Genomic DNA, 21889 nt, shown 5'->3' with positions numbered 1-21889 from the left:
TAATAAAAAATCTCATTAGGTTCTTCCAACAGAATTCTCTCCACATTCTTGAATTGGTGGATGTAATTTGTGTATTGCACATGTTTGCCCATTCTTCTGATGTGATGGTAATCTCCAACTCTTTTTCCCACTTAGTTTTAATGTACTCTGTGGAGTTGACCCTAGCTGAAACCAGGGCATTATAAATACTGGATACTACTCTTTTGGACTCATGCTTATATGCCTGAATAAAAACCTGTATGAGATCGTTTGAGGCCACCGGCTCGGATGCTTTCACCTCCCCCATGAAGTACTCTCGTATTTGGAGGTATCTAAAAAAGTCCTTGTTATCTATGCACATACACATATCTTTCAATTGTTCAAAGTTCAATAACACATTGCCTTTCATGGCAGTACTGTAAGAGGAAAAACCATACCGAGCCCATCGCCTGAAAATTTGATCATACACACCAGGCTTAAAATCTGGATCGTAAGCGGGCCACCTCAACACCCTGATTGTCCTCTCCATTTTGAACTGTTTCACGACTTTGAACCAAGTATTTAAAGTAAATATTGTGAATGGGTCTAAAATGTCATAGTATGACTTAGCCTGGTCTTTGTTCCCAATTAAAGACTGAATAGGGATGTTGATTGATTTAATTTTCAAAGCTTTCCATTTTGCCTCGCATTTATCATCACACCAACATATTAAAGGTCTTAATTGTGACGCATAATAGTAATCCCTCAAATTTGGAAGGGATAGTCCCCCTCTTTCTTTAGGGAGTTGTAAAGTTTGGAATCTGATTCTCGGTTTTTTTCCGTTCCAGATAAATCTAGATATCATTTTTTTTTTTTTTAAGATATTTTTTTGCGGCTTACGCCTTTTATTGATTTTTGAAGGGACAGACAGTAGGCTGACAGGAAACGGGAGAGAGATGGGGGGATGACATGCAGTAAAGGCCGTGTCGGGTCCGGGAGTCGAACCCGCGGCACACTGCGACTGGATTACCAGTCCGGTGCCCAGACCGTTACGCTACGGCCTGGGCCTAGATATCATTTTGTCCCATTCACAAAACTGTTTGGCAGGCACCTCCACAAATGATTATCTTTCATTCTGTAGCTGTTTAATGCTTCACTATCTTTCCAGATTTTTCTCCTTGAACACAATGTTTATTTCTGTCTGGTCTGACAGAAAACTAAGATTGTTGTTGTGAGATTGATGCATGACGATCTGATGTAAAGGATGTTATTAAATGGCATTTTCCTCTCTTTTAGAGAAATACAAGATCTGTACTCTATCCCTTCTACTCATTTATTTTGTTTCCTTCAAGTTAGGCACATGGTCTAACCATCTACACCATGGTGAGACGTAGATGGAGCCCGGACAGGAGTCAACCCACAGAGTCTAGTCCTTCCATGCGCCAGATTGATCTACCTCCCAGTCCCAGCAGAGTAGTTCCGGAGCAACGGATTGTGTGGCCCTGGTCTTTCCCTAATGTGACAGATCGAGGGTAGCTACTGGAACGTAAGTTGGGACTTGATCACCCCGGCTGGGTCATCTGAGTGAGGGTATGATGCTATGGCTTTTGTTGCGAGACCCCAAACCCTGATGACCTTGGGATACATCACTGAGGATACGTCCCAGATGCATCCATCAGTGGCGTTTCCAGGAATTACATTTTGGGCAGGCAAGATGTGTGTTAATTGTCGTCTCCCCGCACACAATCGCAGCACTGAAGGTTTTCAAAGAGATATACCTGCCAGACGAGTAGGATACAAAGGCTGAAAGGCATGCATTTTCATTCCAAAGGGTGATTGAGGCTCTACCGCAACGGCCAATCAGCTGTCCACTAATAGTTCTCAGGTCTTGTTGTTGCCCTCGCTTTTTTTGTATGGATTTTGGACAGGCAGAAATGGATTTGGACTGGAATGGACTTATTGTAGCATCCATGTGTCCTCGCCTTATTGTAGCATCCATGTGTCCTCGCCTTATTGTAGCATCCATGTGTCCTCGCCTTATTGTAGCATCCATGTGTCCTCGCCTTATTGTAGCATCCATGTGTCCTCGCCTTATTGTAGCATCCATGTGTCCTCGCCTTATTGTAGCATCCATGTGTCCTCGCCTTATTGTAGCATCCATGTGTCCTCGCCTTATTGTAGCATCCATGTGTCCTCGCCTTATTGTAGCATCCATGTGTCCTCGCCTTATTGTAGCATCCATGTGTCCTCGCCTTATTGTAGCATCCATGTGTCCTCGCCTTATTGTAGCATCCATGTGTCCTCGCCTTATTGTAGCATCCATGTGTCCTCGCCTTATTGTAGCATCCATGTGTCCTCGCCTTATTGTAGCATCCATGTGTCCTCGCCTTATTGTAGCATCCATGCAATGTTTTTTTTCGTTCTAGTTCTATGAACACAATCACAAAACATTCTGTGAAAATCACATCACACACAAGCACATCTACAAGCTCATAATATTATGTGACATGTTGTGAGCTTATAGATCGGTGAAGAGATCTGGTGTCAATGAAAAATAATGGACGTGGACGTCACGTATAGACTCCTGGCCTGATCAACTATTTAACCCATTCTGACCTGAGATCAGATTCTAAAAATGTCAGTCGTTCTTCGATAATAATAAGAAATAGCAGACCTACAAGCTCGTAGCGCGCCACTCGGTGGCGCGCTATGAGCTTGTAGATCTGCTATTTTTCAATAGCTAAAGCATAACATGATGCTAACACCAAAAGGGGTGCCCGTTCAGAATGGGTTAAATGGTTAAAATCGCTTGCTATGACATATGATTTACAGTATGCTATATAGTATATGCTACTTTCTGAAGTCATGTGACTACTACAGGAAGTGTCAGGGGACTTGCACTACATGTGGACTTGCATTAGGAAACAGGGTGGACTGTCAATTCAGGGACACATTAATTTCAAGATTTTAAGCATTAAAATACATTAATCACAATTTATAACATTTGGTGAGAATAATAATGAGATTTCTATTTTGTTATATTTGTAAACTGAAGCCGAATCAACATAATTGGGGACATGACATTAATTAGCTTACTTCTACTCAGATCATATATGATTTAATTCACCCCTAGGTATATTATTGTGTTCTCTATGGTAGAGAGGATTTAACAGTGTAAGATAAGCAAGCCTATATGAATATCCACGTGGTTACGGCGGTTCTCAACTTTTTCTGCTTTTGCCAATTATTTGGGGGCAACTTGTACCCGGGCCACAGGTTGAGAACCACTGGCCTACTCCTTTCTTTTGTGGCTGTTGAGCACACAAACACCAAACCTATTTATTCACACAGCTACAGTATAACACTTATGGTCCAACTCCAAAATACATAGCCTATACATGAAATATGTTTGACTTGAGTTAGGTCTATACTTCAGTCCTGGGTGGGGTATGACGTTAAACTGCATAGGGATAGGTGAAGGTGAAGGTCTATACTTCATTGTGCGAAGAAGGTGTAGCTCACCAAAAATAAGATGATCTACAAAATCACAACGTGACGAGATGCAAAACATCCCTGTTTTCCAGTTTTACTAGCCTGGTGCGGCCAGATTCACGGCGAGGATTCACTTCATATGCGGGAGGAAGCGTCAGGGAATCCTTGCTATGAATCTGGCCATGCCAGGCTACAGTTTTACTGCTGTGGTAGCAGTGCTCTGGTCTGCAACTGTGTGTGTGTGTGCCAATAAAATGACCCATTGCTATAACATAGCCTACATAACTCCCCCAGAGTTACTGTCGAAGTGTCCTTGAGCAAGACACTGAACCCCTAATTGCTCCCGATGTGCTAGTTGGTGCCTTGCATGGTTTCCGCTGCCATCGGTGTATGAATGTGTGTGTGACTGGGTGAATGTAATGCACAATCTCTGTAAAGCGCCTTGGATAAAGGCGCTATATAAATGCACCATTTATATGTGTATAACTGTATATATGTGCACTTGCCACGTCATGCATGCAGATTCGGTGCCATATAATGATATATAGTCTCTCTCGCTATCTCTCTGACAAATTGTAAAACAGTGATAATTTACATTACACACAGTCTCTCTCACTTGTAGCATAGATTCCATACATTGGCTACTTCCATGCACTAGAATGATGACTAGATAACCTCGCAGTCACGTGTAGTAGGTGAGATTAGCTGCAGAATCACAAACACACACATGCATGGACAGCCACACACACACACACACACACACACACACACACACACACACACACACACACACACACACACACACACACACACACACACACAGCCATAGCCATACCCATACCCATGATAATTTGGTCTCTAGCTTTAGATCAGTGGGTAGAGTTCTAGAGTTTCTAGGTCTATCTTTATTGAAAAGAATGACAATCACCATTGGTGGAAGCTTGTGTGTAGTTTCTCTAGTGGAAATAGTGAATTCAGAAGCCATGAGTGAAACGTGATTATATAACAATACAAACTGTTTGTATTCAGTAGGCATTTTAATACATGCATATACACATTGTTTATACTGAAGAGACCATACACACACCCACTTATTTCCGCCCCCAACTTTCCCCTTATTTCCATTCAAATGCTTTCTGTGGAGTGCCTTCCTCAAGTAATTAATTCAAGACATTGGCATGTCCCCTCATGATGTGTCTCCACCACTGCTGTTGATCATTCCTAAACCCCTCACTAACAACAAGGGTGGGCCCAAATCCATTGTTCGTGTTCCAAGGTGTCCGTCTTGAACGAGGGATTAGGGGATTATCCCTCATTACCTATTGATTGACCACAAAGGACGAGCGGGTGTGATGGGTAAACATCACATCACATGCCTATCCTGGTTTGTGCATATTAGTGCAGACACATTTGGCAGCATGTTATATTATGCACACTTTGAACTGAACCATGTCTGCAGAGCTGAGTGTACAGGTCACTGAGGCCCCTTTTCCACCGGTTGGTTCCCAATGGGAACCGGTTCAGTTCTTTTTGGTTCTTAGTCCATGAGCCAGAGCTCCAAAATTGGTGGGCAAACTATACCCTATATTAAATTGTTTATAGGATCAATACAAGTAAATTAATACATGATAACCCTTCCACACTAGTAGCTTTTTCATATTTTTGAGTATTGCATATTTTTCCTACATAATGCCTCATTTGCCTATTTAAAAATGTAAAATGTCTAATACAATAAATCATTGTCTTCGTGTAAGTACTCAATTGGTGAAGTTTAATGGTGATAACAATCTAATATAGGTATATAGGTTTTGCCCACTCAATTCATAATTAATGTTTCAATTTTGGAGCTCATGGACTAAGAACCAAAAAGAACTGAACCGGTTCCCATTGGGAACCAACCGGTGGAAAAGGGGCCAGACTGTTGTGAGAGACCTGTTCTTGAACTGAACTTTCTAGATGGTACAATACATTGACAAAGCGAATGATACAGAGCACTATTTCTATTCAGCAAACGAGAGACCCTGTTCGAAGCGGGTGCCCTGTATGTTGGACTCTTTTGACCTTTGAGCTATAGGGAGTGAGGGCAGAGGAATTCCCTGGGGTGGTCATAGGGCAGACGAGGGCACAGGGTGGGAAACCTGGCACTCACAATAGGAAACCAGCCATAGGCACAGTGGGAGATGGACGGAAGGCGTTGCTTGCATCTGGTCCCACTAGGCACATCAATGCGTCTGACACACGGTTTAGTTAAAAATGTAGTCTGATGGACCTCTGCTTTTGCCTGTAGGTTGCAAGTTATAGCCTGTTGTACATTGTTAAGACGTGTGTGTGTGTGTGTGTGTGTGTGTGTGTGTGTGTGTGTGTGTGTGTGTGTGTGTGTGTGTGTGTGTGTGTGTGTGTGTGTGTGTGTGTGTGCATGTGTGTGTGTGCTGCATGGGAGATAACATAAATGGCCTGAATACTAGTGATCAGCCAAGCCCTACATTAGCCATTAGAGCCCACTTGCATCATTGCTTTGGACTCTGCACAGTCATTTTCCAAACAAAGACAGCTCTGATAGGATACTTATGGTTCGAAATGTTATCGCGGGGAAAAGACCAGCCCACCTATCTCATTACCAAGATAGAGGAGAAAACGCCATTACAGGGACATTGATCCACTACATTGATCCCTACTTTCTTCAACTGGTCACCTCACTCCTCTATATCCTTCAGAACCACCCAACCACTGATTGCAGAATGCAGACATGGGCTATCCCATCCTAATCCCCCCCCCCGCCCCTCCTCCCCTGGCACAGTCAGCACCTCAATAAGAAACATTCAGTCATTCACAAGTTCCTACACAGAGACACGAGCGCGCGCGCAGCAGTACTATCTACGCAAAGAGGGAATTTGGGGTCGCCCTGTTTCACAGAATAACGAACAGAGTTCTATCATCTTCCTCTTATCATTTTCTTCCCGTCGTTTGTCCTTTTGACTTATTTGGAAGTAGTTTGAAGCCTATTTAATACAGGACAGGTTCAGGCAATCAATAAAACAACCGCGCGTAAAGTCGCAAAAACAATGGTGACCAGCGCAAGCGCATCGGTGGTGGTGCTATGGCTTTTAACATGGTGTTATTACTGCATACTGGCCGAAGTCACCTTCTCCAACGTCTCTCTTGACAACGAGGTGCAGTCCAGTTTCATCCAGCGGCGGCTACGAAGCCAAGAGCGCAGGGAGATGCAGCGGGAGATCCTGTCCATCCTGGGGCTTCCACACCGTCCGCGGCCGCACATCCAAACCAAAAACAACGCAGCCCCGATGTTCATGTTGGATTTGTACAACACGATCAACACTAATGGAGAACCGCTGGGCTATTCTTATTACAAGCCCCTCATTACGACCGAAGCGCCACCGCCGGTGATGGTGACCCCGCAGGATAGCCGCTTCCTGCAGGACGCAGACATGGTGATGAGCTTTGTCAATATCGGTATGTGTCCAGTTATCTGGAGGATTTATTTACTATTATCACTCGAATGCTTGATGGACCTGGTTGTCTCTATAGGCTGTGTATGACCACATTGGTTTATGAAAACCTGATAATTAAAACATTTATTAGTTCATATTTTCATATCAGACAGAAGGTGTCCATTACTCATGCAAAATTCATTACAACTTAATCCCCTTAAAGTGTATTTACCAAGAGAAGAGAATATTAAAGTAACAACATCCTCTAGTGACCTCAAAGAGGTCAGACAAGGTGAGGTAGTAGCAGGCCTATTGTACTGTACAGCTAACTGTCTGTTTGCTGAGGAACGGCTATGATAGGATGGTGAATGTTGTTGCTTATTATTATTATTATTTATTATTATTATGTTTGTACAGGGTCAGAATGTAAATGACAGCAGCCCCTTTACATGCCTGTCCAAACTTATAAAGTAGCGCACAGGCCAATGACATCCAGCTGATCAGTCAGTCTATGAAAGCAGGCTAATTAATGCAATCTTCATAATTCTGAGAAATTATTTTTCTCCCCCAGCATGAGCTTTTTTTTGTGTTTTTTGTTAAATTTGCTGCAGGGGGAAACATCAATTTAAAAGTTGTTTAAAGTTTGTTTCTATATGTTTTCTTTCCCTCCGGAAAAATAGGATTGCTGCTACCTTTTACATTTTGAACAGTTTGGAAAATAATTGGGCATTTTTGCCAGTTGATCTGCCCAACCTCCCAGTTATCAGTGTTCATTTATTTAATTCTTTGTCTTGCCATCAATTGTAAAAATGGTCAATTAACACTGAGGCTTTTACTATGTCGTAGAGTTAGGTTACCTGTTAGGTCTCACTGTTTGTTGCTGGGCTCCACAGCACTAATAGTAACAAAGTGCATCGGCTGAAGTGTTTGTGTCTTTGTGATGTTGGAGCTTTCAGACACAAGAGGCTTTCAGGTCACTTTCTCTTTTCCTTGAAATCGAGCTGTCCTGCATTCCAAGTTATAAATGTTATGACAACATGCCTATATCCGATTTCCCCAGAATCCCTTCAAAGCCCTGGGAGAGAGGCTTTAGCATGGCTTTGTTTCGCATGACTAGAATTTGGATGGACATTTTTGAACCCCTAGGGAGTTTGGATGACAAGTTTTGACTAAGATTGGGACAACATCTATCTAAACTAATTTAATTTCTCAATGAATCGGTGTGTGTGTGTGCGCCTGTGTGGGTGTGGTTGGTTGTGAATCAAATCGTCATAGGTAGGATCATAGGGGTCTTCTTATTCAGACTGCAGACACTGCATTTAAAAAGGGCAAATCCTGCTTTTGTTTCCTTTGGAGATGTTGCTGTGGCTCTGATATCACTATGGTGAAACTGAAACAGCAGACGGCGTGGTGCCTGCAGCTCTGATCCGGATGTGGGGTTCCATCCAAAAGCAACCGTCCTCTTCTGCACTGGCCTCCTCCTCCTCCTCCTGCCTCCAGGCTTGGAGGAGAAGGTTATAGGTCATCTTCAATATGAAGGCTGTTCATCCAGGAGATGGTGTCTCAATTTGACCCTTAACCTATACTCTCTTATGGGAGTGCAATTGAAGACTTACAATAAACAAACATAACAACAAACATGATAGACCATTTAAGGAAATTAGTAACTGCCATATGATTGTGGTATGAATCCAAATCTTTTAAACTTTTAAGGTTGAGGTCACTTGTGAAAATCCTTAATAGGCTTAGCCTATGTGGTTCTGCATCTGAAACCTCAATATAGAAACGATGGGGGGGGGGGGGGGGGGTATGAAGAAAGACACCCTGAGAGGATATTGTTCCTCTGTCGAGGCAAGCCCTCCACAGCACCTCTGCTGCTGATTGGCAGTGGGGAGGGGAGGGGAGGGGGGTCTCTCGCCATCATGTTGGAGTGAGTCTCTAACTTGGTGGTCGTCCAGAGTGAGGCTTCAAGACCAAAATGGATATAATGGTATTTCCCCTTCATAGACCACAACTTCCACTGTGAGGGAGAGCACTGCTCAACTTTTTTCAACCTCAGTGCCCATTTGCACACACACACACACACACACACACACACACACACACACACACACACGCATGCAATATACATATGACCTTGTTTGTATGCTTTTTTGCGTTTTATGTCATGCTTGGTTTCCGTGGTGTAGTCCTATTTTTCTTTCATTGGTTGCTTGGAGGTTCAAATTCTATGTGACTTGAACTATCCACATCTGTAGCTTTTAACTTTTGATAATAAATTATGGAGTATTAATGTAGTCCCCCACACTGTAAAACCAACAGGTTCAATTTAATCTGTAATCGATCGGATCGTGACACTTTTTTGCAGTCCATTTCTTTCTTAATAATATATGTTTATTGGTAGCAGGTTTCAACAATTTCACTTTGGTAGTTTGAACATACCATTTTTTCCCTATTTTCTCCCTCACCCCACAGTTATAAAATAAATAACAATAATAATTGAGTACAGTCCAATCCAATCAAACAACCATGCATATTTGACCAAGTGTAAACAATAGGACACAAAAAATAATTTAAACACATGACAAAAACAAAATAAAATAATAAAATAAAATAATTACAATTATGAGTTGGGTTATGCAGTCAATTTCTGACTTTAAAACAGACACTAACTTTACAGATCGATCAATCTTTGTTTTGTGGCTGTCCGGCAAGTGAGCTAAACTGTTTGGATCTGCTGTAGAAAACTTTACAGCTCAAGGCTTCGCCTTCGAGAACACACCAATAGAGCATGGGATGATGGGAATAAAGCCTACTTCGTCGCACGATGGTGTTGCTTTCTGCAATTTTCATACTTTTATTTTTGGTACTATACTTAGCCTATAAATCAGGCTTCAAGTTCAAGCTTAGTACCCTCCTATCTCTCATTGCTTTTCATTGGATAATGTGTCTCCTCAGGGGTTATTAATTGTTTATGGAAGATTTGTGTTCTCTGCATGTGCATATTGAGTCTACTTTGGGGTGAATGTCTGATGTTAATGCTGCATTGCAAAATAGTATAGTAGGAATTGACCTGTAAGGAGGTGTAAGAGTTAAACTGACACTTTGAAATTGGATTTAGCCGTGTGGACACTCAGGAACAGGGGCAGTATTGTCATTCTGAGAAGAAACAGGTTGAAATCTCACCGTTTTCTTCCTACAAAGCTGATCTGTTAGGCAGCATAAGGAGATCACATTAAGGTATTTTTTTTTACTTCCTCCAGAAAATCTCATTATCCTTCCAATTATTTCTTTTACATCCCCATGTGAAAAGATGTCTTTCTTTTCCTAGTTAAAGCCCCTACAGTTACTGGCTGTATGATATCATGTGATTCATTGAATTGAAGACTTTTTCTCTTAAATTAGAAGCTCTATGTTCAGATAGTAATCATTGCCATAATATAGAGTGTTTGTTGTTCAGTAACAGGGGTCTCCCCATCTCTCCATCTCTTTAGTAAACAGAAAATATTTTTTTTAGGTGGCTTGCATATTTCATCCAATCAGAAAAGAGTACACGTATCCACTTCAAATTTATAGTGTTCCAGTTAATTTTATTTGTCTGCTCACATTTTTGGTTCATCATGTATCCTGAACTGAAAATGTGTTTTGCTTACTAAAAAGCTAGAGAGACGGGTATAATCTCATTTTAACCAGAAATCCTATCATTCTATTGTGAGGATGTGTGAATATGACTTCTCAATGTGTTTTGTTTGTTGAGGGGAACTGGAAAACCCCCACCAGCTGACATGAAACAACTCGTTTCAGCACGTTTTACAAAACAAGAAAAAAGGGAATAAATCAGCAGAATATTTCCCTTTTAAACTACAATGTGGGACTTATTTTAATGAATTGAACCAATCTGTATGTTTGAGTATGTTACATAATAATTACAGCACATCTGCAGTGATTGGAGTGAGTCTGGCCTGACATTGACAATGGCTGTAAAGTTATTTGAAGCAGATGGCAGTCACACCGGATAGGACACTATGGCCTTCCATCTTTATTGTAGTTCGGAAATTGTTGCAATTTGAGAGAGAGACACACACACTCAATTGATATAACCACTTTAAATATGACAGATTAGTAGTTTTTAGTTTTAGAAAATTGAGTTGACAAAAAACATCCACATTGACTCATTAAAAATTGCCACTGATTCTGAACTTACAGTAGGTTAATGATAGTGCTGTGGATGTGTGTCCCAGCAGTGTTCAGGAGTACTCTGAAGTGTTGAAATGCCTCCCTGAGGGAAGTTTGCATATCTGAGGTCTGATCTCTGGAGCTAATGGTCCCTAACGTAAACACACCAAGTCCTTACAAGCAATTATTTCTTTTATAAAACGCCCCCCCGTTCACTTCCAGCATTTAATTGCGGTTAAACAAATGACTTGCAGGGTTCAGAATGCACTCTTCTCGATGAGTGGGTTGTGTGTTTGTGTGTGGTTAGGAGGGAATTTAGAAGAATGTGTGTGCTCTTTTGTTTCTCAAGGCAAATTTATACAAAAGTTATGTATTTTCAACTGATAAATGATGTGTGAGAAAGTTTTAGGATTTCCGTGTTAAGCTTTGATTCGTGTATAGTCGCTGTAGTGTCTGGACCAGAACCTTTGTCCAAATCACTTTTCATGGAAATTGAAAAAAGAACCTGTGTTCCAATGGATCCAGTGTAGTTATTACACAAGCTCTTGTTAATACTTTTCTTGGGTCGATATTTATAAAACAGAACAGACACACACTTAACCATTCACTTTAACTTATGTTCAACATTTGCCCACCTATTAGCCGACCTAAAAGCTCAATGTGTCGCTTTTGTGCAACTTTTTATGACAAAGTAGGGCCTTACTTTCTCCAAAAACGTAAAAAGTTGATATATGGCGATACAAGGTTTCTGCCGACAGCAACGATATGCACATGTGTGCCTGTGCATAAATCTGTGTGTGTGTGTGTGTGTGTGTGTGTGTGTGTGTGTGTGTGTGTGTGTGTGTGTGTGTGTGTGTGTGTGTGTGTGTGTGTGTGTGTGTGTGTGTGTGTGTGTGTGTGTGAGTGCGTGTGTGAGTGCGTGCGTGCATGCTCAATGAGCCACTAACTAAAACAATAGAGGGCCAACATTGAGAAGGCGGGGTGATGTCATGCTGATGTCATGGTCTATGCCAGTGGGCAGGATGTGTTTAAGGTGGCTAATCGCTGCTCCACTCTGCACACCGTTTGCGGAGACCTCCTCGGCTGTTTCCAAGGACAAACACTTTGGGCAACGCTGTCAAAACACAATACTGGAAAGCTCCAGGAAACCATGGGGTCTGCCTAACCACCATTCTTCTGGAAAGTTTGAGAGCTGTAGTGCTTCAGGCTGCGTGGAAATCCGCAAAGCTACAGTTAGTGTTTTATTATAACCACCAGACTCGACGGGAGTAGACAGTGAAATGAGTGGACAGATAGCTAAATGATCTCAGGGGGTGTGGGGTTGTGGAATCGATGACCATACCCGTGGTAGTTAAGTCATGCATTAGTGAGGCTCTATACCCTTGTTGTGTGTGTGTGTGTGTGTGTGTGTGTGTGTGTGTGTGTGTTTGTGTGTGTGTGTGTGTGTGTGTGTGCGCGTGCAATAGCTGCTGTGGTTTTCCGGGCAGTGCCGTAACAAGCTTTTTCTTGTGGTCAGCACATGTGTGTGATTTAAACGGAGAGCCAATTTGAGCGTAGAGTGTGGTTCCCCCCCCCCCCCCCCTTCCCCCCCCACACACACACTGGCATGTATGCCAGACTTGACTTAAGTCATGTTTAGATCAATCACTTCTCTCATGGAAGCCTGGGTTTCATATTTTCGACAGGGTGCTTCCGAAATGTGGTCAACTGTTTCATTCAACTACAATTTTGATGGACATTTATAACCACTGACCAGCAGGCCATTTGATAAGCAGCCTCAATGTTGGCACACATATACACTGTACTGATATTCTCCCTACCAAAAGTCAGTAGTATTATTTGACAGTGTGTGTACACTTGGAAGGCAATGAACCTTGTATGAATCACAAATGTTTAAGCTGGATTCTTGTTTTTACAAAATAAACCAAACTTCAAACTAATGCGGGCCTAGAGCGTTTCTCTATTAGTACTGATTGATTGATTGATTGATTGATTGATTGATTAATTGATTGAGTTTTTATTTGCAAAAATGCATATACCTCAACATATATTTTTTAGATATCATTTCATAAGAATAAATCGCTCTGAAATCAACTAATCCTCCATCTTGGATTCATATCACACTCTTCCAACTACTCCACTCTAGTTTACTAATCTCTCTTTCATGTCTCTAGTTGATCAGGATCCTGACCTCATACATCAGCAGCATCGACGGGAGTTCCGCTTTGACTTAGCTCATATCCCAGAAGGAGAGGCCATTACTGCGGCAGAGTTCCGGATTTACAAGCACCACATCCAGGAACGACATGAGAACGAGACATTCAGAGTGGCTGTCTACCAGGTCATGCAGGAGCCCTCAAACAGGTGAGGCCAGATGCTTATAAAATTGCTCAACTGCAGGCCAGGTCAAATATTCAAATATGCTTGTGGATACATGCATGGAGTATTTTGTGTGTGTGTGTGTGTGTGTGTGTGTGTGTGTGTGTGTGTGTGTGTGTGTGTGTGTGTGTGTGTGTGTGTGTGTGTGTGTGTGTGTGTGTGTGTGTGTGTGTGTGTGTGTGTGTGTGTGTGTGTGTGTGTGTGTGTGTGTGTGTGTGTAAAGGAATTTATCTTGGTAAGAAGACCTAGGTCAGAAGTCGTTGTCTGTGAGAGCAGGCATATTCAGAAAGAAACTGTAAACAAGGGATAATACAGTTATAACCATACATGAACTTCTGCCTATAGCTGTGTGTGTGTGTGTGTGTGTGTGTGTGTGTGTGTGTGTGTGTGTGTGTGTATATTTGTGTGTAAATATATATTTTATTATTATTATTATTATTATTATTTTGATACATGATGATCTTATGTTTGTGAAACATGGTCTGGATAAACCAAAGGATTTAAACCCTGTGCTGACATAAGCTATGTCTATGTGTGCAGTGTGAGATGGTACTTAGACTGCTGTTTATACACTGACCTGTATGCTTTAGCTGAGTTTGTCTACATAGGGTTACTTCTGCTGATGTTATTTCCAGGTCAACTTCTCACAGCTCTATAGCAGCAAGGGTGTTTACATAGACATTAGTGTCAGTGGCAGACACCCAGTCTCCAGTGCAGGGTAACCTTTTACAGTGTAAACTTTACACCGTCAATTGTAATGGAACAGAAAACATTCACCCAGAGGCTTGCATGTATCACATGGAACTCCAACCACTAATGACACTCTGGATGCTTATGACGGCTTTCTCGTACACAGGTGCTTGTCTCTCTGTCTGCTTACGTATATATGTGCAATTCTTTAAAATGTTAGTCTGCCCGCCACTCTCAATGTCTCTGTCTGTTGCTCTGTTGCTCCAAACCACATCAAGGATTTTGCACACCAGATAAAAAGACTTCAGAATAATTTGATTCCACTTTACCGCCGACATCGCCCTAACACTCCACCTACCATCTCTAGTGAAACAAGTCATATTATTATATAGATGCTAGCTATTTCAATAGGTTCTAGTTATATTATTTATTATACATAATATATTATATTATGCAAATGGTTGCTAATCATATTATTTAGATAGATGCCAGGTTTAATGTCTACTCGTTATTCTAGTACATTTTGACATTTAGCATCTGCTGAATGCCAATGCATAATACAAGTATCTGGTCTTTCTCCTGCGTCTGTGATGATGGTGTTAAGGCCAACACCAGGTCCATTGTCATTTACAAACATGCTCCTCCATGCAGACGAGCAGACGGCTGAACAAAGCTCACTCCCCACCCCTCCACCCCCCAGGGTCTGCAACTCAATCTGTAAATGAAGCCATTGTCTCCAGGCGAGCTTCCCTAAAGCATATACCAGTCATGGAATCCGATCAGTGTTGGAATTTTCATTTGAGATGATAAGAGAGGGGTTTTAATAAGTGTATTGCTGTTTGAGATAGCATATCTCTACTTAGGGATTTCCCCTTGGCCTCAAGGGTCTAATTGTTTTCAACTACACATACAGAACATGTGATGTATGGGTTTCCTCAACTGTCAGAGATAATTTACCACCACATCGGAACCAGTTGATGACTGGATGATTATGCTTCTCTGCTGAGCCAACTTGCTTTGTCTCCAGTTAGTGCAGACACTGCAGGGTCATCCTTCCCTTGATGTCAGTCAGTGCTACAACCTCATGTAGAGCTTGATTTAGTTCTCTTTACTGTCTCCTACCAGTGAAGTGGCACTGTTCCTGTTGGACCAGCGGATAGTTTGGGCCACTGAGGAGGACTGGCTGGTTTTTGACCTGACTGCCACCAGTAATCACTGGCTGGTCAACCCCGACCAGAATCTGGGCCTGCACCTTGTCCTGGAGAACAACAAGGGTGAGTCACTATCATGGACCAATTGACATGGGCCAGTTGTTAAAACAGCGCAACCAAACGCAGGAAGTCCAAAGGCCACAGTGTTTGACCACATTGTGGTCTAATACCCCTCACATCCAGTGGTCTCAATGACTTTTACATATTGAGCAATTCTTTAAAGGGGTTCGTAACAGAGTTTTCATTATGATTGTGTTATTGAGGTCACATTAGGATGAATAGACCCGTGACAAACCCTGAGGATGTGTTCATATTGTTATTTCTAAGGATTGGTTGACAGAAACTCTTGTTCCACCCTCTTGTCTCCTGTCTCCCCCTGTAGGCGAAAGTGTGAACCCCAGGCTAGTAGGGCTGGCAGGTGGCAGTGGGCCCCAGGACAAGCAGCCCTTCATGGTTGCCTTTTTCAAAGCCACTGAGGTGCGCTTTCGCAGCGTTCGCTCAACCCATGGCCACAAGGGGGGCCGACACTCAAACCGATCCAGAGCCCAGAAGAATGCTCAAGACGTACTGAAGGCAGTTGAGGCTGCAACAGGTAAGCTATGCTAATGAATACCAACATGTAACCCCCAATTCATTGAGTCAATCAATGAGCACTTTCCTTTCCGTTTGCATTACAGTCATGAGTGCATGTTTTTCAATTCCAGATAACCTCAGCAACTCCAAACAACAGGGGTGTAAAAAGCATGAGCTCTATGTCAGTTTCAGAGATTTGGGATGGCAGGTACATATCATTCAGATATCATTATATTCTTAATGTCATAGTTTTATCTGATCTCATGTCAATGAGAAACAGTCCATGATGTTCTGTTCTGCTCTTCCCTTTGTCAGGACTGGATCATAGCACCAGAGGGCTACGCCGCTTTCTACTGCGAGGGAGAGTGTGCCTTCCCTCTCAACTCGTACATGAATGCCACTAATCATGCTATTGTACAGACTCTAGTAAGTGCATTTCTCTGATGATAGTCATGCTATATTGTTACAGAGTGTAACAGTTTGTTCCCTGGTCAGAATTCCAATGCATTTTTAATATCATTTAACTTTTTTTTATATATGACTTACAAATAATGTTCAATAATGTGATTATTATAATGTGAGTCTTTATTTCCTACTGAGCTTAATATTTGTTAAAACACAAATCAAAACCTCCATTGTACATTTGAAGGAGCCGGAGGAAGTAACTTCTAGTAACAGTTTAACTGTGTTTTTGGCATTAAACATTGGAACAAATAAATAAACAAATAAAAAAAACATTCACAGGGCAGATATGACAAATAAATTTAATTTAAATTACTGACATATCCGGTATTTAATAACTAAAATAATAATAAAACATTTCTATATATTGTTTTAAATGTATCAACATTTTTCCAACATGGAAACGATTATGACGATTGATTATCTCAAATAATTGCAATTAGGTGATAGTTTCTACCACGACAGGCCTAACTGTCGTGTGGGATTGAATAAGTCTGAATATGGTTGCATTTTTAACCCATTCTGACCGGGCACCCAATTTGGTGTCGGCATCATGTTATGCTTTAGCTATTGAAAAATAGCAGATCTACAAGCTCATATCGCGCCACCGAGTGGCGCGATACGAGCTTGTAGGTCTGCTATTTTTGAAAAATCGAAGAGCGACTTTGAGCGACTCTACCTACAAGCTCTACCCTAACCCTAACCCTAACCCTTTCTCCTGCCACACAGGTGCACTTCATCAACCCAGACACGGTGCCTAAGCCGTGCTGTGCCCCTACCCAGCTCCATGGAATCTCTGTGCTCTACTTTGACGACAGCTCCAATGTGATTCTCAAGAAATACCGCAACATGGTAGTGAGGGCCTGCGGTTGCCACTGATTGACATTTTTGTTTCCAACGTGTTGGGGTTGGGAGACTATAGAAGTGGGTAAACCTGAGAGAAGATGACTTCCTGCGTGGTCTAGAAAAAGCTGGTGCCACAGACAGCACCGGCTATAAGCTAGTCAACTGTGAATCAGGAATTATGATCACTTTATTGCCTTTATTGCTTTATTACATACTTTATAAGTATGTCATGTGGTTGAAGCAGAGCTACATAAAGGGTACATGGACTTTCAGGAATCTTGTGAGCTATGGATAAACTATGCACTGTATGCTGTTCATAAAGTACAGTATTTACTACTATCACAAGCGAGATGTCAAGTCTCCTTATTCATTGGACATAGAGATCAAACTGGGCACAGGACAAACCCCAGTGCTAGAAAGCATGCCTTCGACACTAGAATTGTACAGTGAGAACACACTATCAACCTCCTCTCCTTTGCCAAAAATGTGTAATGTGCCTGTTCAATTGACACAAATATTTTAACTAGAATTTGCATGTGCATCCAGAACTTTTAGTAAAAAAATTGTCCGGGTGGAAGAAGTGTGCACTTGACAATGGATTTCATGGCACATAACTTTATACATTCATCTTCCTGTTGAACCTTTCACTGCACAATTGGTTCAACTCGAAGACCCTACAAGGAAAAAAGTTCTCGCTTCTCCTATCAACTTCACTGTCACCTTCAGAAGCAGAGGAACATCAAGTCTGTTATAATAAGACATCTGGGCTTGCGCTCGAATGTGTGGCCTGGGAGTGATAGGAGTGGTTTTTGAGTCTAGTTTCCTTGAGGTGTTACAGACCAAGGACTGTCTAAAGAGGACAAGAAGCGAAGACCGTAAGGGCGCCGCCATGTTGCTCACATGGTGCTCCATGGAAGGAAAGAAACATGCGCAGTTGAGACCAAGGAAGCTGAACGAGGAAGTGTTGGCTGCATATAGCCCATTGCGCATGTTTCTTTCCTTCCATGGAGCACCATGTGAGCAACATGGCGGCGCCCTTACGGTCTCCGCGTCCCGTCCTCTTTAGACAGTCCTTGTTACAGACATACATCGCAATATATCACTGTGAGAGGCCTCTGTTTGCAGATATACCAGTCATTCTGTTCTCAGCAGGTGGCATGTTGTGCACCACCAGCACATCCTTGTTCATGTTAGAACAAGAAGGGCACAATGTTTTGTGTGTCAAAAAACAGATTTCAGTGTCACAATAAATTGAAACCGATTTCTACATCGTTTGGCTGCAATGCTTTTTCTTACACAGCCAAAGCACAACTTGGCTGTTAATGTTAATATTTTACTTTGTGATCTATAGAGGGTTTTTTATAAGATGTAAATCATGCATGATACCAAGTTTAAATGCCTTTATTTATTTTAGACACTAATATCAGTGGAAAAGGCAAAGGAGCATTAGCACATAGGGGCATACACACCGACATTCAATGACAGGCTGTCTCAAACAGAGGTAGAAGGGGTGATACATCCTAAAAACAACTCTTAAATACTCAGATCATTGAAAAAATTTAAAAAATCTAAGCAATTGTTGTCAAGTTAAAAATCAAGTTCACTATAAAGACTTTATTGCAGCTAGTGCCTATTGCTTATAAAACATTTTAAAGGATGTAATCATGCACTGGAAATGGCAATGAACACAATGAACATTATTTAAGTTTTCCAGATTTCCTTTTAGGAAAGAAACCCTCTTTTCTGATAGAGATAGATGCCAATTCCAGCTGATTGATATTTTCAGCTGATAGTGTGGAGTTTAATAATGCTATCTCCCCCAGCTGAACAGGTTCCCTTAACAACCATCAAGCAACAACCAACAAGCTATCGACAGGCTCATGATCCTTTGCCCTGCACCAGCGCCTCGGTCTCTACTGTGGCGGGCAAGTTTTTGACACCTGACACCCCTTCATTAAAGAAATATAATAAATACTCTCAAACAAAGCTGGCAAGAAGATAGATATGATCATCATGTCATCACTTATATCAATGCAGGTCATCATTATTGTGTCTTTACTTTCTGTGTAAAGATCCATGTTTATCCTTTTTTACCAAACATAGAGTGAGTCTCTAATAGTTGATATTGCCTGACAAATACATACATCATACAAAGGTTTCTCCTGAGAGCCAGTGCCAGTTGTCTTACTTACTTACAGATGTACTTCCTTTAATACAAAGAGAAAACAACAACAGAGAAAGAATCAAGAACAGAAAAACACAGGCTTTTCGAGGTAGAAGTATAGATAGTACAACAGCTGTAGCTTTAATATAATTTAGCTTGGTCCATGTCTGTGCTCGGGGGGTGGACCAACTTCTCCACAGCCCTTGTCTGACCCCCAGTGGGCAGATGGAGTTCTGTATGAGGGCATTGTGGCTTTAGAGATTCCCAACACACTCCCTCTAGTGCAGTGGGTTTCAAACGTCAAGGATGTCCATAACGTTACAGACCCATATGGGTCCATTTGGATCCCCCCCCCCCCCCCAAGGACCCCGGTTAGTCCCTGTACCCCACTTAGAATCACCACTCCAGTGCTTTGAGTGCAATTGGGATTTGGGGCACGTTGTGGTGGAGGCTGGGGTTAACCCATTCTGACTGGGCACCCATTTTGTTGTTGGCATCATGTTATGCTTTAGCTATTTAAAAATAGCAGACCTACAAGCTCATATCGCGCCACCGAGTGGCGCGATACGAGCTTGTAGGTCTGCTATTTTTGAAAAATCGAAGAGCGACTGACATTTCTAGAATCTGATCTCAGGTCAGAATGGGTTAATCAGACCAGTGTGTGTCCAGCGGAAACCTCGTATGAATCTGATCTCAGGTCAGAATGGGGTTAAGGAAATCCATTTGGTGACACAGGGGTGAGAGCCAAGCAGACGTCTCCCACACTGAGCTGACGGCACTGCAGGCCACACAGCCGGGTGGTTCCCTGGGGAGAACAGGACGACCAGCCTTGCCCGCGCACAAAGAAGGGGTACTCTGCGTACACATCCACTGATTCCTACACAATGAATAGAAATGCAGGATAATGTAGATTAATGCCACAAAAACAATAATCAATGTTGAGGGTAAATAATAATGTAACTTTTATGAGTAGTTATTTGGTAGTAATGGCATAGAGTAATAGTAAATAGTACTATAGTATTACAGTTATTATGTAATGTTTGCTGCCTAACTATATAACTACAGTACCATCGTTTGTTTCACCTGGGAGTGCTGGTCGTGAAGCAGAATCAGCAGGTGTGAGAATGATGCGGAGGTGGCAGAAGGGGAGATGTTCTGCACTGTGCAGCAACTCAGGCGGAGTTGTGGACAGGCCAGCGAGCCGAGCAGGAAGTCCTCCGTCTTCAGGTCCTCCACCCTCCGGAGACGCCCGTCTCTCAGCTCAATTAGAGACCCTGCTGCAAAGTGAGGGAGCAGCCAGGGAACAGTAGCAGGAGAGGAGGAGGTGGTGGAGGAAGGCGCAGGGGGGCGCCGAACAGGAGCTTCTGCAACATCCTCTGGCACTCCTGTGGAGGTGAATTCATCATTCACGGAATCTCCTGCGGATGGCGAGGAGCACAGTAGGGAACTGCGTCTGGGAAATGGATGCTCGCCAACCCCTGTGGTCGAGTGTTTGCACATCAGTTCAGCTTGGCGCCTACAGTCCTCTGTGTACAAATGAGATCGCCTGTTTGTATTGATGGAAGCACGGCTTATTGGGCCTGTATGGGAATAGTTGACCTGCTTGTCTCTCCTCTTCATATACGGTCCTCTGTGTCTCCCAATGTTCAACCTCTCTGTGTTCAAACTCGAATGTTCCCTTAGCATCGAGGCTTCCCACCTGTGTCTTATACCTGCCCCATAGTCAATCTCAGTCTCTGGGGGGACAGGCTTCCACTTGAGCAGGTGGTTGAAATGGTCCGGGTGGACGCCAGGGGGATAATTGGCCCTGCGGTTCCCAGAGAACGGGCTGTGGTAATGGCGGTTGTCCCATCCAAAGTAAAGGGGCTTCCGTTCTCTCCGCTCTTCCCAAGCACTATGCTCTCTGAAGATGGAACATGTTTGAGGCTTGGTCCAGGTGGACGTTTGGGTCTGGAGCCAGGGCTGGTAGAGGGCCGGCACTCGTCTAGGTATCGGCTGGAAGAGGCCAGTGTGTGTGGCCTTCAGAGCTTTATGGCTACTGCAAGGGTATGGCACCTTGAACGTGGGGTCAGGCGTCTGCTCCGGCTTTGGGTCTCTGCTCGTGGGCAGCAGGCAGTCCCTGTCTGGGTCCAGCATTAGGTCAGTTGGAATGCTCATTGCTTCACTATCTGTCACTCACGCTGACAGTTCATGTGCTGCTGTGGAGCTTGTGGGGTTTTATCCCGTCATTCTCTCGACAAGCATAGTTCACGGGTGTCACAGTCTGAAAAGTAACAAAATGAAATTTGTTATATATATATAGTATTAAATAACTATTTTCTACCCAGGCCTTTTCTCCATCTATTGCTCTCTCTGCTCTCTATCTCTCACGCACACGCACACGCACGCACACACACATGCACATGCACACGCACACGCACACACACGCACGCACACACACACACACACACACACACACACACACACACACACACACACACACACACACA

At 42.7% G+C, this 21889-nt stretch overlaps 1 protein-coding gene across 1 annotated transcript; it reads left to right on the top strand.

Moving 5' to 3' along the window:
* The first annotated feature begins 6295 nt into the window (after window positions 1-6295).
* LOC310863313 (bone morphogenetic protein 7-like) lies at window positions 6296-17425 on the top strand. Its single transcript, XM_083771558.1, has 7 exons — window positions 6296-6921; window positions 13250-13439; window positions 15270-15418; window positions 15738-15947; window positions 16060-16136; window positions 16244-16354; window positions 17120-17425. The coding sequence occupies exons 1-7, from the start codon at window positions 6513-6515 to the stop codon at window positions 17267-17269; spliced, it is 1296 nt and encodes a 431-aa protein (XP_083627684.1). The 5' UTR covers window positions 6296-6512; the 3' UTR covers window positions 17270-17425.
* Window positions 17426-21889: the final 4464 nt, after the last annotated feature.

Source organism: Protomyctophum parallelum, assembly GCF_964188405.1.
Source record: "Protomyctophum parallelum genome assembly, chromosome: 8".
Taxonomy (NCBI): Eukaryota; Metazoa; Chordata; class Actinopteri; order Myctophiformes; family Myctophidae; genus Protomyctophum; species Protomyctophum parallelum.
This window is presented reverse-complemented; position numbering and strand designations above follow the sequence as displayed.

Coding starts and splice junctions, on each gene's coding strand:
- LOC310863313 (XM_083771558.1), top strand. CDS start 6,513: ATGGTGACCAGCGCAAGCGCATCGGTGGTGGTGCTATGGCTTTTAACA. Junction 13,440..15,269: donor ATGCAGGAGCCCTCAAACAG/GTGAGGCCAGAT, acceptor GTCTCCTACCAG/TGAAGTGGCACTGTTCCTGT. Junction 15,948..16,059: donor GGCAGTTGAGGCTGCAACAG/GTAAGCTATGCT, acceptor TTTCAATTCCAG/ATAACCTCAGCAACTCCAAA.